At 44.6% G+C, this 13,542-nt stretch overlaps 1 protein-coding gene across 4 annotated transcripts in view; it reads right to left on the reverse strand.

Moving 5' to 3' along the window:
* Nucleotides 1-2,094: 2,094 nt before the first annotated feature.
* Nucleotides 2,095-13,542, reverse strand: part of KPNA6 (karyopherin subunit alpha 6) — a 39,817-nt gene continuing 28,369 nt past the window's right edge. For 3 of the 4 annotated variants that reach the window (XM_006196920.4, XM_031683954.2, XM_072974885.1), the window contains exons 7-14: nt 12,977-13,065; nt 11,947-12,046; nt 11,473-11,636; nt 11,214-11,292; nt 9,490-9,615; nt 9,015-9,142; nt 7,850-8,028; nt 2,095-7,273 (exon numbers count right to left, since the gene is read on the reverse strand). In XM_006196920.4, coding sequence (XP_006196982.1) covers nt 7,086-7,273; nt 7,850-8,028; nt 9,015-9,142; nt 9,490-9,615; nt 11,214-11,292; nt 11,473-11,636; nt 11,947-12,046; nt 12,977-13,065 — 1,053 coding nt within the window. In that variant the 3' untranslated portion in view covers nt 2,095-7,085. Of the gene's footprint in view, nt 7,274-7,849; nt 8,029-9,014; nt 9,143-9,489; nt 9,616-11,213; nt 11,293-11,468; nt 11,637-11,946; nt 12,047-12,976; nt 13,066-13,542 lie in introns of those variants that run through there. The other variant, XM_072974886.1, reaches the window with a different exon arrangement.

Here is a 13,542-nt window from a genome sequence, read left to right on the forward strand (position 1 = left end):
CCTCAATTTCCGTATTCAAAAAGAAACTTTTAATTACAGTAGTTCTTTGAACCCTTGCTTTCCCGGTATCCACTAGTTTAATCCTCATAACTGCTCAAGATAAATATTATGCTACTTGTTATTCCCAGTTTACAGCTGAGGACTGTAAGACAAAGGTTAGATAACTTGTCCAAGGTCATACCTCTATGGACTGATGAGAGCATATTCAAAGCTAGGAAGTCTGGCACCCATCTCTACTCGAGTGCCCTTCCTCTCAGAAGAAATAACCACCATGGCACGCTTGCACTGAGGATGAGTCAAAGTAACTTGTGAAAGGAGTTATTTTTCCATTTCCATTACCAGCTTGAGTCCTTCTTTGGAAGGTGCTGGAGGAAGTCCTGCAAAGGGAATTCTGGCCTCAGCAGGTTCCTGAGCCTTTTCTCTGGCTGGCCTACCCTCTACAGAGTCCCAGTTGCACTGGGACTAAAGAGGGGGAAAAAAGCCAAGCTTTTCTCCAAATGTGAGGTCACAGTTCTTTATCCATTTGTCTATAGATAATGGAATATAAACCAACAATCCATGTGCCTGGAATTTAATGTCTAAATGGTTTGGCTTCCATTTCCAGCCAGTCCTCCCATCCTCTCTGCCTTTTTTGTTTCAGCTATACTTTTACTATTTCCAGGATTTCCCAGGTTTTTGCAGGTGCTATTTCACATTCCAAAATGTCTTCCTTGGCAAAACAAAATCTTTTGAGGCCCACCCAGCTCAAAGGTCACTTCAGAGCTTTTTCAGTGCTCTGCAGTCTGTCTTAGCTCCCTAGTCTGGATAGAGTTCTATTACAGCATTAGTGATGAGATGTTGAAATTATTTGCTTACAAGTCACTGAACATTGCAAGAACTGTTGGCTAAATTCTCTAGTCTTAAAGCCTAGCATCTATCTGGGGGAAGATGTTTTAAACTGTTGTGCAAATTGGGTGTTGTTTTAGAGTTCGTAAGATGTTAAACATTTCCCCCAGTTGAGACTTCAGGGCAGTGTTTACCAGCTAACGTTGAGAGGCAAAGCTGGTGTAACAGTATAACGGTGGAACACAAGCTCAGAAAGTTTTGGAATCCAGGTCTCTCAAAACTAAGGCCCTATTTGCAGAAAAGCTGTTGGAAATCTCTTGAGGAGGTAACATAAATATCAAGCCTTGATGGATTTCCATAGGAAGAGGGTGTTCTCAACGGAAGTAAAGAACATTAATGAGCAAGAACAAGGTCTGCATGGGGTATGGAGTGCAGTGGGAAGGGTCAAGGGTGGCCTACAGGGGCCTGCTGGGTAATGAGTAGAACAGGCAGGCAAGCAGTAAGAAAATTTGATAGAAACATGGGTTAAAAAGTTACTTTCTCCTTTGCTGTAAGAGAAGATAGCAACAATGTTAGCACCTGTCACAGCCCATCAGGGAACCCACTGGGAATGGTGGTGACTGGTAATAGAGTTCTTACAGATTGTTTTCAAGCAGAAACTCAGGCTCAGTGGTGCCGGATATTTTAATAGATAGGTACATCTTTCTTTGGTGATGAATTAAAACTCAAAACATACTATTGGCCAACCAACGTCCTCCTTTTGGGTTGTTACCAACTTTTTGGCTGCTAGTCTATAATCCTTGCTTTAGGAATTGATCTAAACCAAAGAGAGTAGTTTGTGAACTAAATGACCTTGATGGGCTCAAAGGGCTGTGGCGTGATGAAATGATGCAAAAATCCTTTAGAGAAAACTCTAGAAAATGCAAACAAAACCATAGTGACAGAACTCTGACCAGTGGTTGCTTAGGGGTTAGGCAAGCAGGAAGGATTCCAAAGGGGCACGTGGAAACTTCTAGAGGTGATGGATGTTCACTATCTTGATTGTGGTGATGGTTTCATGGGTGCATATATGTCAACACTTAACAAATTGTTTAAGTATGTACCATTTACTGTATGTCCATTATATTTCAATAAAGCTGATTTAAAAAATTCCTTATGGCAGAAGCAGGCTGTTGCAATTCTTAATTCCACTGGTAGGCAGCAAATTTAAACATCTTCTCTCCACTGACTTCCAAAAAATTCAGTCTTGGATCATTCCAAAGAAGACAATTTAGAACTTTGCAACAGGTTTTTATTTTTGCTTTGTATCTATTACAGTGTTTGAAACCTAAAGAAATACATCGTCTCTTCAAATTTGGATGTGTATATAAATATCGTTTGTCTGGACTCAGCACACTCAATGCCATGGTTTCTTGGCCTATATCTGTTCTGAAATCATCAAACTTTGTCTGTCTACCCAGGGGCCCTGAGAACATGGAAAACAATAGCCAGAGTTTATAGTTCTTAAAAGCAAATAAATTTGGAAAGAAAAACCAGTGAGGAAAAAGGTTTGTTTCACCTTCCTAGGGTCTGTAGCTGGGAACCCAAGCTGTTTTTGAGGGACATCTCTTCTGTCTTGAGTGGCTCTGCTTTGCTTCTTTAGAGGCTCAAAGGCAATTCCCACAAAAGCTAGCTAGAAGAGCCAATACCCAGCTCCAAGGCCTGAGGGTTCTCGTCATGGCAGAGTTGTCTCTTCCCAAACCCAGGGGCTGGACATATGACCTACGTAGGGGAGCAGGACTAGGTCTAGCAGAGGGGTTCAGGTATGTGCTGATGTGGACCTCACCAGTCAGGCTGGCCCAGAAGCAGTGAGGTGGGCCCAGACCCACTGAAGACCTTTATGACGCACTACTCAAACCTTTCTCCTGGAGTGTTCTGGGCCCCAAATTTAATGGTCCTTCTTCTCATTCACACCCAGTTTTGATTCTGCACATAGCCCAGGCCTGATGGAGAATGCCCTCTCAGAGGAAAACTAACAGCTTTAATTCAAAGACTGAGTTGGTACTGACCTCAGATTCTTCCCTTACCATGGTCCTAATCTGGGCATGGGGCTAGGGAACAGACAATAGGATGACTGCATCATTTATGAAGGCCTTGGCCAGAGAGCAGCTATTGCCTACCATATGGGTCCCCACAGGGTCAAATTCTCAGCTTATTGGCTTAACAAAAAATACAAAAGACAAAAAAAAAATATTGGACAAGACTGGTCTAGAATGTACAATCCTAAAACAGCTGTGGAAGAAACCTACTCTGAGCTATTTCTCAGTCTCACATGCACTTATTTCCAGGCTAGTCTTACCTAGATGTTGCTACTGGTTGTGAGCATTGCCTATGGTTCACTGCACTGAGCCTGGTACCCTTCCCTGGCCTGCCAGGGAGGCAGACAGGCACACATTCCTGAGGACCCCAGCCAGCCTGTTCTCCCAATGGGTCACTGCAGTGCCTGCAGGTACCTGGTGAATCTGGCTCCTCGCCTTCAACTAAGAATTCAGAACCCGAGCCCACAAGATAAATCTACTGAGGAGTATCACAGATGTTGGATACCAGGCTGAATAAGTCTTGGGGAGAAGAGATGTGGGAAGAGGAGGGAAGTATTGCTAGGCATTCATCTTCTTCCCCTCTAGTTTGCTAGAAACAGGAGTAACTATAGAGTGTAGTGCGAAGGCAGGTAGACAGTGAGAAAATGGAAATCCAGTCCATTCTGCTAGTTTTCAATTTAAACTGGTTTGGCTTGAGGGAAATTGAAAGTTTGCCTGGAAGCCTTCTTTCACTCTTCCTTTACTAAGTATGGTAGCAGCTATAATCTGTGCAATTTAGCTCCAAAATATAGGGCTCCTGGAAAAGGCTTCCAAGGAAAAGAGAACAGAAGTAGATCTAAGGGTTCTAGGTAAGTGGGAACACAAAGGATCCCTGAAAGCTGAAGCCATCAACACCTGTTTCTTTGAAGGGTCATTTGTACCCACTGTCCCAAGTAACCTGGCTGGCCAGCTGAGAGTGGAACCCATTTGATTCTCTACCAGAAGGTTGCAGCCAACACCAAGGCCAGTCAGTCACTAGCAATAACTCAGAACTGAAGATCAGAGACACAGTTAGTACTAGAGAAGATGGTTTAGGGTGGGATGCCCTGAGGGACTGGCAATAAAGAGTAGCTGGCACTGTTCAAAACACTATTTGAAAATTTTAGCTGAAAAAAAGACTCCTTGACCCCTTAATCCACACCTAAATATCTCCAACATACCAGAGATCTTAAAACGGACGTACTAGCCATGCATCAAAATATTAAGATTCCCAAAAAACGTCTTACCAGGCTATTCCCTACACGGGCTGGGGAGCCCCTCCATCCCTCTAACATCCATTCAGAAATCTGCCAGAACGCCTCTGACCTCACCTAGGCCAGGGTCTGGAGTCCAGATGGGGGCTGCCCATGAAGAATGGCTGTCATGCCTGGGCTAAAAAAAAGAAATAATATTTTTGCTTCCTAAGATGGCCAAAGGAGAGGAGACAAAAGATGATGTTACTGCCTCTGTGGGCTGGAAGAACTTCATCTGTTGACTGAAAGGGGGTCAGGGGAAGATGAGAAAACATGGTCTGAGGAGGACACTAACAAAGGAAAGCTCCTAGAGATCACGTTTATTTGATGAGAAATTTGTCCTCATGTTGCACCTTGGGAGACTTCAGCCTTTGGAGTCCTTGTAGAAAACAGGCTTTACGCAGTAGCCAGGTGATCAAAAAAGTCTCCCATCTGGTACCCGGCCCAGATCTGAAGTGAAAGTAAATTTTGGAGGAACAGTTGGGGAAGGCAGGGACTTAACTATTGCTTGAGATGTACAAAATAGATCTTACTAAATGTTCTGCTCTTTGGACAAGGACAAGGGGTGGGGTGGGTGGATTTCCTTTGAACTATAAGAAAATAACTTTGTAATGGAGTCAGCAGGCCAAGTGAAAAGGGTCCTGCCCCTTGCCTACCTGGGAGACTGGGGGTTGGTAGTCATCATTCCGAAGCCAAAAAGTAACATTTGACTCAGGTGGTACAGCAGTGGTGAGACTTTTCAGTTGTAACCACTAGTTCCAACCACCTTTCTCAGAAAATGGCTCTGGAGTTGGATCTCAACACTTGGGGCAAATTCAGGATCAATGGCCAAAAGCACTTGAACTTTTTATCTGTAAGCAGAGTGGCATGAATTTCACCTGAGCCAGAGGAGGGATGTGTAGGAACGGGAGCAAGAATGGCATTGCTTCTGGGGAAGGGAAATATAGCTTGGAACAGGGCATCTCTGACCGACCTCTGTGGGGAAGCAGGGGCAGGGCAGATTGTGCCTTCAGCTCCACCACTAGCTCCACACTTGGCCAACTTCTTCCACCCCACCCCCAACAACTGGGCTTTACTATCATGTGTGATCCACTGATGCATCCAGGCAAGCCACCGAGGCACTGCAGTAGCTCTACTCAAAGGGAAAAGAAAAGGCATCAGGATTACAATTGTCACAGGAAGAGCAAAACCCAAATCATATACAAAGATCCCAATCAGGGAAGGTATCAATCCCTCTCACAGAAGTCCTGAGGCTGCTGAATTTCTGTGGTAACAGGAGGAGCAGCCATCTGTGAAACTTACATGGACAAGGGTCCTCTGAGACAGAATCTGAGGAGGCAGACTGCTTTCTGGATTCCCTGATGCAATCAGAAACTTACATGGACAAGGGTCCTCTGAGACAGAATCTGAGGAGGCAGACTGCTTTCTGGATTCCCTGATGCAATCAGGATGCTCAGCAGCAAGGACTCAGTGGTAGACTTCACCAGGCCCTGGGGCCGTCCTTTGCTCCCTTCAGGTACTGGGACAATCAGACCAGGATTACTGGCTACAAAGGTTCCAGAGCTAAGGGCTGGCCCCAGGTGGTGGCCCAGAACCCAAGCACAGAGGAAAAGGACCAAGGTCAGGCTTCCTGAGCGAAGAAGCTTCTACATCTCTTTTTGGTCTTCCTCACAGTATCCTACTCACAAAAATTACAGAGACAGTTCTTCCTCTTGAGACCAATTAAGATTGATCTACCTAATATATAGAATATAAAAAAATACAGAACTTTTTGACATTCTCTCCTTTGGAAGTAAAATATACATGATCCAACTATGGAAGAGGAAGAAGAAGAAGAAAGGCCAAAGGCAGGGATCTGTGGCTATCCCAACACATGACACTCTCACTCCAACCTCCTCTGCAACTTAGATGGGTCACCAGAGCAAGAACTTTCTCCTCAGGAGAAAGGAAGGACCACAGCCCCCTGTCGCATGCTTAGGAGAAAATACAGCTACCTCAGAGGTTCAATTCAACTCTGAGGGGAATTTTCAAGTAAACAAATGAAGTTGGGTTGCACCATTGGAAGGTGGGTAGGACACACGGGATCAGTAGCGACACATGGGAAGCCCCGTCTGAAGGCCTGTGCTCCTCCCCCCTCACTCCCACTGGTGTACATGCCCAGGGAGAGTGAAGGGGAGCTCCCAAACTAAAGAGGTCTGGGCAAGGGGTCAGAGAGAGGGAGGGGTCTTTGTCTCATGGTGACCTCCCCCTTAGCCTCTAGACCCAGACAATGCTGGCAGCTGGGATTCCTAAAACCAGGAACTCATGGCTCTTGGAAAGAGCAATCTTAATACAAGAAAAATGTGCAAAAGAAAAAATTAAATAACTCAATCCAAGCATACAAGATTAATATTCTGTCAGAGCAAGAACACTTTGTTTTGGATTTCTCCCCTCCCCTCCCACCCCCCTCCCCATCTCTGGAATATTCCATCTGCTCAAGTACCCAAGATAAGAGTTACACAGATCAGGGCAGAGGACTGGGAAGGATGAAGGAAGATAAAAGGAAGGAAGTCACCACTAAAGAAAAAAAATAAAATAAAAAAGGTGCAAAATTGATTACCTCAGTCCTCCTTTGTCTACCCTTGGGCTCCTGGGTTAAAGACATTATGTGCAGCCAAAATATAGTGTAAGGAAGAAAAACCCAACACGTCCCCTTCTCGTCACAAAACCCAAATGTGAGCCTCAGATGGTTCTGTCTGTCCAGAGGGTGCTCCCTCCAGGGAAGGGGGTGGAGCAGGGCAAGAGCACAGTTTCCAGGGCAGCAGAGGTGTGTGGTGGCTGACGATGGGGGGCTGGTATCCCGCCCACCAGAGGGCTGCTTTTCCGCTGGTTGGTGGTGCTTCCCATCCCCTCCCCTCCCCGGAGGCAGACATTATAGCTGGAAGCCCTCCATGGGGGCCTCAGGCTGTTGGAAGATGAACTGCTGTTGCGTTTCATCCACCTGGGGAGCCAGGCTGCTGTCATCATCTTCTACGCCAAAGTAGTGCTCAATGAGGTCGAAGGCCTTCTGGTAGATCTCCTGGTTCTCGTGGCTCTGGAGAAATTCAATTTTATCCAAGCCTATGGTGACAAGAAGGAAGATGAGTAAACTCTAAGAGGTTTTCCATGAGTCTATGAAACATTCATCTATTTTTCTTTTCCTGAGGTATATTAGTGTTTATAAACACAAATAATATGATCAGATCTCTCTTTGACTTGAAACTACATAATCCCAAAGGAAAAAGACCAAAATGTCAGTTACAAATCAGAGATTCTAGCCCTGATTCTGCTTTTAACTACCTGTGTGACCTGGGCAAATCTGAATCTCTTGGAGTCGAGTGATGAGTCACTCCAGCACTCTTAACAGAACTTGCTATAAAAACAAAGTTGAAAACATGCCTTCCAGCTCCTGATCAATTCTGGAGCTTTATTTTTGCATCTGTATCATAACCTACTTACTGGGTAGAACCCATCAGAAAGAGAATTTCCCTCAGAGGGAAAAAGTTACTGGTGGGATAAAATTTCTCATTCAATGCTGACCCCTCAAAACACATACCCTCATGTATGTATACTACTTCAGAGGCCTACAGTCTCCAGGTTCTGAGCCTAGAACCTCTCTAACTGAGGCAGAAGAGAGGTTGGGGAGAGGGCACATACCATAGGCTTCCTCAATGAGGCCACAGTAGGGATTGACCCCTGAGCCACTGCGCTTGCCCTCTTGCTCTCCAAGTCGAAGGATGTTCTCCAGGCCATTGAGGGCCACTTGCACAATCTTTGAATCCATCACAGTCAGCAAGTCGCACAGGGGTTTGATGCAGCCCAGTGAGACCAGGTACCTGGGAGGCAGAGACAAGGCAAGTTCTAAATTAACGCAGGGCAAGGGAGGTGCTGTGGAGCCTCTGGGTCTCCCTCATACACGTCAGTACTCTCAGCAATCCACTCTGAGTCTTCACAAACACCCATCCTTCCAGTGTCCACACTCCCCATGTTACTGGTCTAGCTTCTTTCCATGTAGAGGGCTGCCACTGATTCCTCCTCGTCTAATGTCTCCTTGCTGCAATATTACTTACTCCGAACACATCATTTCCCTGCTTAAAATTTTCACAGTCCAAGCTCTACAGCCACGACAATACAGTCTGGCTCCTCACCTCCCTTTCTAGCTTAGCCTCCTGTTATTCCCTTCTAAGAACACTACATTCCAGTCAAATATGTAAAGGTCTCCAGACTTCTGATTTTTGTGTCTTTACTTACGTTTTTTCCTTTTATGATCTTGTATCCTCCAAAGCTTAACTCAAAAGCTATCACTTTTCTCCCAAGGTCTTTATATACTGAATATACTCTGCTTCCTAAGTTACATGCTGAAGGCAAGACACTTCTCCAAATCTTACCACTCATACTCAGGCTGATGATGGAAACCAAAATCAGAGAGCAAACATATACAAAATTGCTTTCTATTTGCTTTTCCCAAGAATCAAAATGATTTCCCAAAGAAGCTGCTTTGATAGAGCCATAACATGGTCTTCCTTCATTTGTATGGATAACTAAGAATTACACAGATTTAAATTCTCTGGAGGGTAGAAAGAGGCAGAACAGAGATGGATGTCTGTGTCAGGTTCCATTCTCCAGGAGGGAGAAGAGGTACATAGTTTATAGGAATCTGTTTCAGATTCCAGTGCTACACTCTAGCAGCTTAAACCAGTTAAACCCTGCTGAAAGAGGGCAGATCTATTCCATAAAAAGCAGTTTGAAGATCACATGTATACCATGAACCAAGAGGTAGGGTATAAATATCACTTAAGACAATGGGAAAGGAGTGTAATACCTGATTTGCTCAGGGGTTCCTCCTGATGTGGCATTGGTGATGGCCCAGGCTGCCTCTTTCCTTGTACGGAACTCTGCTTTCTGAAGGATTTCGATCAACACAGGGAAGATATTTGCATCTATGACAGCCTGAGAGAGAATCGGGGAGGGGTAGAGGGGAGTGTGGAGAGACAGGGGGCACGCAGAAGGAAGAAAGTCACTTCAAGAAGAATAAGAAAATCCAGACCACAAATCAGCTAAGATATAGACATCTTTCCCTTTCTGGGAATCCTTTGTTCTTCCCATACAGGTGAGAGGCTACAGAGGAACCTGACTTCTGCTACAGACTCTCTGACCAATAACATACATTGACCCCAATTTCTAAAGGGAAACAAATTCTTTCTTCTGGAAGCAGATATCCCACAACGTCTCAGGCTCCCAGGTCTTTCTACCTGCCAATCCACCCCTACCCCCTCATTCCCTCCTGCTTGTTCTACCTGTATCTGAGCCCTGTTGCCAGCAGTGATATTAGAAATGGTCCAGCAAGCTTCCTTTCGGATTGACTCTTTAGAGCTGCTCAGTAAGTGGAGGAGGCAAGGGAGGGCAGAACAGTTAAGAATGACCTAGAACACCAAAAGCATAGGCAACAAAAGAAAAATCAGATAAATTGGACTAAACTAAAAACTTTTGTGCACAATATACTATCAACAGAGTGAACAGATAACCACAGGATGGGAGAAAGTATATGCAAATCATATATCTGATAAAGATTAATATCCATTATATATTAAAAAGAACTCTTACAACATCAAAAACTGAACCCAATTTAAAAATGAGCAAAGGACTTAAATAGACATTTCTCCAAAGAAAATATACAGATGGCCAATAAACACATGAAAAGATGCCAAACATCACTAATCATTAGGGAAATGCAAATCAAAACCTTAGTGACATATGACTTCATGCTTACTAGGATGGTTACTCTCAAACCTAGACAATACAAGTGTTGGTAAGGATGTGGAGAAATTGGAACCATGTACATTGCTGGTGGGAATGTAAAACGGCACAGCCAGTGTGTAAAACAGTATGGTGGTTCCTCAAAATTGTAAACATACAATTATCATGTGATGTAGTAATTCCATTTCTGGGTATGTACCTAAAAGAACTGAAAGCAGGGACTCAAACAGATACCTGTATGCCAATTTTCAATGCACCACTAGCCACACTAGCCAAAAGGTGAAAACAACCCAAGTGTCTATCAACAGATGAATGGATAAACCAAATGTGGCATGTGTACAATGGAATATTATTCAGCCATAGAAAGGAATGTAGGTGTGACACATGCTATAATATGGATGAACCTTGAAAACATTATGCTAAGCGAAATGAGTGACACAAAAGGATATGTATATATGGTTCTGCTTACATGAGGTACCTAGAGTAGTCAAACTCCTAAGAGACAGAAAGTAGTATGGTGGTTACCAGGGGCTGAGGGAAGGGGGAAATGAGAAGTTATTATTTAAAGGGTACAGAGTTTCAGTTTGGAATGATGGAAAAGTTGTGGAGGTGGAGGGTGGTGATGGTAGAACAACAATGTGAATGTACTTCATGCCACAAAATTGTATACTTAAAAATGGTTAAGAACAGTATATTTTATGTTATGAATATTTGTACATACAGGCACACATACACACACACAAGAATGGCCTAGAAAATGAGTGTGGGCTTCTGTGAGATTGCTCACTTGTAAGAAATTTGTTAAGAATCCCACAGAATTATGCAAGCTACTCAAGACCCAAAGAATGCTCAGATCTCTAGCCTTTGAACAGAGAAACACCGTATACTGGGCCCTCACTGGAGATGTCAGTAACACAAGACTAACATGAGGTAGTGTCCATGGGATCCTAAAGGTCTAGGAAGTAGGGGTGAGGTTCATAGCTTATTTCAAAGATATCATAATAATTACTTTACAATGTCCCAAGTAGTAAGTCAGATTATTCTATTTAGTTTTCCTTCAACAGCACCCAGTGGATGATGACTTGCTTCCAATTTATAGAAGAAATGAAAGCAACCAAGTTGCTCACAATCAATAGAAAGTGGCAGCTAGAATTTTTCACTCAGGCTCATGCTTTCTCTCCTAGATCATGTTGCCTCCCATCAGGACCAAAGTCTGTGGCAGGGAAGGATTTTGTTCATAGACAGCTCTCTTCCTCCTCCTTACCTGCGTCTGGATGTCATCCCCGGTGACGATGTTACCCACAGCTCTCAGGGCAGGAGAAGCCACTTTGTTATCATTGTGCCTACAGAGGAGGGCGATCTGATCAGTAGGGAGCCAGCATGTTGCATTCAGCTCTGCTGACCATCAAGGCTGGCAGCACTCATGGCTCCAGACCATTGGATAGGGCAGCAGACTGCTGACTGCATTTCTGAGCTTAGAGAAGCTTAGGGAATATGTACCCTTTCTACCAGATATCACTCACATTAGAAGCTCTACCAATCTCCGGCAGACTCCAGAGTCTATGACTGCCTGGATCTTCTCGTTGGGGCCATCAGACAGATAAGAAAGGGCCCAGCAAGCATCTGCCAGCAAGTCCGAGTCGCTGCTGAAGAGTAGGCGAGACAGCACAGGCAAACAAGGGGAGACCTGTTGGAAGCAGAGTGAGAAGGACTCATAGGGGGACAGGGTTACATCAGCTCTACCATAACCCTAACATTGCCAAGCCCTCCTCTACAAGCAAGTCTAAGACCTGGAGATTCCTACGACATTAAACCATTAGGCCCACATTTTCACTCTGCCATCCTGCACATGAGATTACCTAATTCACTGACAATTGCATCTTTCAGTCCCCCATGTATTGAGACTCTAAGGGGTTCCCAAAAGACTTGAAAACCCCCATATCCTCCATATGAAGAAATCTGCTGATAACTCAGGAACTGGTAAGAAGCTCTCTTACCTTTGCAAACTCTGGGGGTGGGTTCTTCCCTCGGCAGAGGTTTGACAGGGCCCAGACTGCATTCCGTGTCATTGTCAGCCGTGTGGACTTGGTAAGGAGTCTGTAGGAAACAGGAAACAGCAAAGCCAGATCCTGAGCAATGATGCCCTTTGCATAGAGCTGTTCCTATGAACCTCAGAAGCAAATCCAATCAGACCTCTAGGACTCCAGCAGCCTGATTCTCTCTTCCTACCCACAGACCTAAGTTAAGTGGGCCTGTTCGGCTCAGGAGGCCAATTTACATCTTCAGAGGACTAGGACCAGACGCGAACAGTCAAGCCCGTAACTACTAAGGACAGACAGAGGGCTGGACCTTGAGTAAGCATGCCAAGCGTTTATGAGGACATACTGTGCCCCAAACTGTGGCCACAAGTTCTAAACAAGGAGTATCGTTCTTTTGGAAATAAAAGCTGGTTTAGTGTGAGAGCTTTAGCTTTGTGGTATGGAATGTTTTTCTGCGACAGGCCCAAGAAAGATTTATAGTAGTAGCCTATGAGATTGTGGTCTCTGAAGAAGAGCTCACCCCTCTGTTTTGGTTTGGATGTAGCTCTGCTTTAAGTGTATGGGAGGAAAGGATGGGAGCAGCCACATGACCCTGCATGAGGTCTTATATCTGTGGTTTACAACAGAGTTCTCTAGCGTACCTATGCATAAACCCACAGCAAATCAGTGCATTCCATAGAGAAGGCTGGGATTTCCCGGATGTGCTGATCCTGCCTCTCTCCCCTGGCTCAACAATAAGGCAGGTATGAGGAAGGTGAGATTCGACAGTGCTATCAAGTGAGGAAGCACAGGATCCTCTTTGGAACAGATCAGTAGCACAATCTTCTTACTCTCAAAAGGTATCTATCTATTACTCTGGCAATCAGAATGCACTTCTAGCATTTTTGTATTTACTCGTATCTTAAGGTAAGCTGTCCCCCTTCAAAGATCTGCCACATAGCTGCCCTACAGACAGATGCCCCATGTGCAGACGATAATAATTACTCACGTTAACAAAGGATTAAGGATGGAACAGTTCAAGACATAATCTCGGCAAACGGAGCTGTCTCCAGCTATATTTCCCAGTGCCCAGACTGCCTAAAAAAGAAATGGTGGAACTGTCATCCACAGAGTGACACCCACCAGTAACCCGGACAAACAACCTATCAAGGCCTGAAACACACTAAACCTTGTTGACATCCTCATTGAACACCTGCTATATGAGGACTTTTCCTGAGAGTTCCTGGTTCAGTGAGAAAGACAGGCTGACACTGTACTGCAGCCAGAGAGGCCAAACTAAGACTTCCTTATCTCTATTCAGAAAACAAGAAAATGATGGGAAAATTGCATTCCTGTAGCCTCATGGGACCAACCTCCACAGAGGAAAAAACTCTAGTACCACTCCACTTCTATTCAACCAGTGAAACTCCAGTGGAAGAAACAGAAGTCTTTATGATCTGTAGATGCTGAGAAATGGGTACGGCAGTCTTTTCCCCAATACCACCTCTGATGACAAATGTGTGGATTTTTTTTCCCACATCAGCAATCAATTCTCTGACACTAACCTGGAGTTAG

The sequence above is a fragment of the Vicugna pacos genome, chromosome 13 (assembly GCF_048564905.1).
Source record: "Vicugna pacos chromosome 13, VicPac4, whole genome shotgun sequence".
Taxonomy (NCBI): Eukaryota; Metazoa; Chordata; class Mammalia; order Artiodactyla; family Camelidae; genus Vicugna; species Vicugna pacos.